At 37.6% G+C, this 3,222-nt stretch overlaps 1 protein-coding gene across 1 annotated transcript; it reads left to right on the top strand.

Moving 5' to 3' along the window:
- Window positions 1–1,612: 1,612 nt before the first annotated feature.
- Window positions 1,613–2,558, top strand: LOC122018326 (ethylene-responsive transcription factor 1-like). The gene has a single exon (XM_042575779.1). The coding sequence runs from the start codon at window positions 1,654–1,656 to the stop codon at window positions 2,446–2,448; it is 795 nt and encodes a 264-aa protein (XP_042431713.1). The 5' UTR covers window positions 1,613–1,653; the 3' UTR covers window positions 2,449–2,558.
- Window positions 2,559–3,222: the final 664 nt, after the last annotated feature.

Genomic DNA, 3,222 nt, shown 5'->3' with positions numbered 1-3,222 from the left:
TTTTATTTAAAATAATTATTTTTTATTCTAATTTATAAAAGAAGTCATCTTTGGATTTTTAGAACTAATAGATAAGTTTTTAAAATACCCAAATCACATACTATAGTTTTAAAATTATCAAATTGCATAGTTACTTTTTATTTTACTCTCGTCCTCAAATCAATTTGACTGAAAAAATTTCTAGACGAATTTAAATATGAATATGTTTGAAAAACTAATTCGTGTTAAAAAAATCACTGCTTTCAATATATTAGGTCAAATTAATATTTGATAATATTTTTACAATCAGAAGAATTAGACGAACACATAAGAACTGATTTCATATCATTTCGAGGTCTCTAGGTCTATCATCCGATTTCGATCATAATCGACCTACAATAGAATTTAGAGCTAATTTTTCCGTATTACATTTTAACACATTCAAAGAAGTTGAAATAAGTAATAGAGGACACCGTTGAACTTCTTACAGTCTTAAAAATCCACAAGACCTGAAATAAGTTCAATCGAACTTGTTTATGTCCAATAATAAATTTTGATCAAAATTCATTAATGGACTTAGATAGATTTAATTAGATTTATTTTAGATCTTATGGATTTATGATGCTCTAAGAATTCTAACATTCTTCATTGCTTATTTTAACTTCTCAAAATGTCTTAAAATATTAGTGAAAGAATTAACTCTAAATCTCAATGTCGATCAATGTGAACTTGAATATTCATGTATGCATGTAAAAAAATGAGAGATAAAAGAGAATCTGAATATTTATGTATGATGATAAAAAGTGAATATGTTTATCTCTATCCCCGTTAATTCGTCCTACGGTCATAATAGAGGAGGTAATCATAAACGACTATTAACTTTGAAATAGTGACTAACAACAACAACAACAACAATAACAATAATAAAAAAAAAAAAAGTAAAAACAAAGAGAGGTAAGAGAAGAGAGTTTATAGAGAAAAAATCAAAAAAAAAAAAAATCAAATTTAATAGGAAGGATTGAAGGAGAAGAGCACGTAATTCAGGCTACCCTTTCATAAATGTCAAAATAACCTGCGTCTTCCGGTCATTTTGAAAATCTAACCTTTTTTGATAATTTACCGAAGACATTTTTTCAAACTGTATACATTGTTGTTACCGTGCAAATAATAGCAAGGAAATGAGCCCTTTTTTGATTCGTTATATAAAGTCATGCCCCTCGGGGCTTTGATAAAACGAGAAAAAATGTTAAATTATAAATTACTGATGACTATTAAATATTAGTGTAGATGATCAATAAAAAAAAATATGGACACGCTAAATTTTAACCTTAAAATTTTATATAATAATATTTCAATCCTCGCACTATAGTTGACTGTTAAATTGTTACTCCCGCATTTGTAGTAGGACTGTTAAATTGTTACTCCCGCATCTGTAGTTTGTAGGTTATAGTTTGTAGTTTGATCCAGAAGACTTTCTTTCAAATGGGATATATAATCATTTGAACTGTTCGTGTGAACGTTTCCTATTTATTCTTACGGTCAATAAATTTTTTTCCGAAATTCAGATCGATTGTCCCCGATTTAATGTTTTTTATCAATTTTTTTTATTAATATAAAGTCACGCCTTCCTGGCTATCACTTCGCCGCCGCCTCTCGCTGAGCAGAAACCAGACCATGAATCCACCGTGCGAATCCGGTTCCGAGCTCTGCCCCCTCAACCCCATTCGCCACCGTCCCAATCCAAGCTCCGCCGCCAAGGCCTGTTGTCGGAGCTCCAGCTTCGGAACCCTCTTGGCCAACGAGTGGTCCGACGGTCTCCCCTTCCGCCTCGACGATTCCGACGATATGGTCATCTACGGCGCCCTCCACGACGCCTTCCACCTAGGTTGGCTTCCCTCTGGCACCAAACCGGAGCCCGCTTCAGATTACGAGGAGAAGGAGCGGTCGGTGGCGACGGCGTTTGAGATCGCCCACCAGCAGCCTCCGGCGGAGGTGAAACACTACCGAGGCGTGCGGCAACGGCCGTGGGGGAAGTTCGCGGCGGAGATTAGGGATCCTGCGAGGAACGGGGCGAGGGTGTGGCTGGGGACGTTCGACACGGCGGAGGACGCGGCCCTCGCCTACGATCGCACCGCCTACCGGATGAGGGGTTCCCGTGCCCTGCTCAACTTCCCGGACCGGATCTGCTCCGCGGAGGCCATGGCCAGCGCAGCCGTCGCATCGTCCCTGTCGAAGCGTTCCTCATCACTGACAGAATCCCCCGCCTCCTCCTCTTCCTCCTCCCTCAATTCCTCCGCTTTCTCGCCGAAGAGGAGGAAGCGAGGGGCGGCGGCGACGATTGCCGCCCGCGATTCTGCTCCTCCCGTCGCCAACCCGGTTCAAGGGCAGACCGTTGTCTGCGTAGGCAATAGACCGGTCTTCGCCCCGATTACTAAATTGCCACATGCCGATCAGTTATTGGTTAGCTAGAGAATCATTTTATCCCCCCATATCTTCATACCGCAGCATCCATATTCTGTATACGAGTAATGTTATCTTTTGGATCCTATCGTGCATAAATTTCGGTTTAATTTTTTTTACGTATAATGTTATAATTCAATCACCTAAATTCTAAATTTGCAAAGATGAAATCTTATTGATATGGATATAACCCAATATTTGAAAAAATAAATAACAAAAATTGAAACTGCATGGTCATGGTGGACGGCATCCATAAGCAACAATTCGCAGCATATACTTTTTATACGGTTTTCTTATCTGAAGAATTTTACCGTGTAAACTCCGAATTTTAACCCCCAAAATTTTATATGGTAATGTTTTATATTTTAACTATCACATCGCCGAGAGAACAAATGATAAACTATTCAAGCCACTTGAGATAAAACAAAAAGATAATTAATAAACAATATAGAAAATGATGAAGACTCTTTGAAAGCGAGTTGAAGCATAAGGAAATTTGAACTGATGTATCTTTCTTTCTAGAAGGATAAGTAATTGGTCAGTCTCCTAAACTACAATATTACGAATCAGATTTATTTTTTATTTTTTTTCTTAGAATTTTCTGATTATTTCGAGGTGGAAGAAGAATTGCAGAGAGAGAGAGACCGGCAGTCAATTCTCTTGTCTCCAATTAAGAAACGATGTGGTAATGTTTCGATTTCGAAGACTTTAATTTTTCTTCTCGAATAGGACAATAAATGCGTATGACAATTACAAAAATAGGAGGGAAGTCAAAATAATTAG

This window comes from Zingiber officinale, chromosome 1B, assembly GCF_018446385.1.
Source record: "Zingiber officinale cultivar Zhangliang chromosome 1B, Zo_v1.1, whole genome shotgun sequence".
Classification (NCBI taxonomy): Eukaryota; Viridiplantae; Streptophyta; class Magnoliopsida; order Zingiberales; family Zingiberaceae; genus Zingiber; species Zingiber officinale.
Note: the sequence above shows the minus strand (reverse complement) of the source record. Positions and strands in the feature narration are given on the sequence as shown.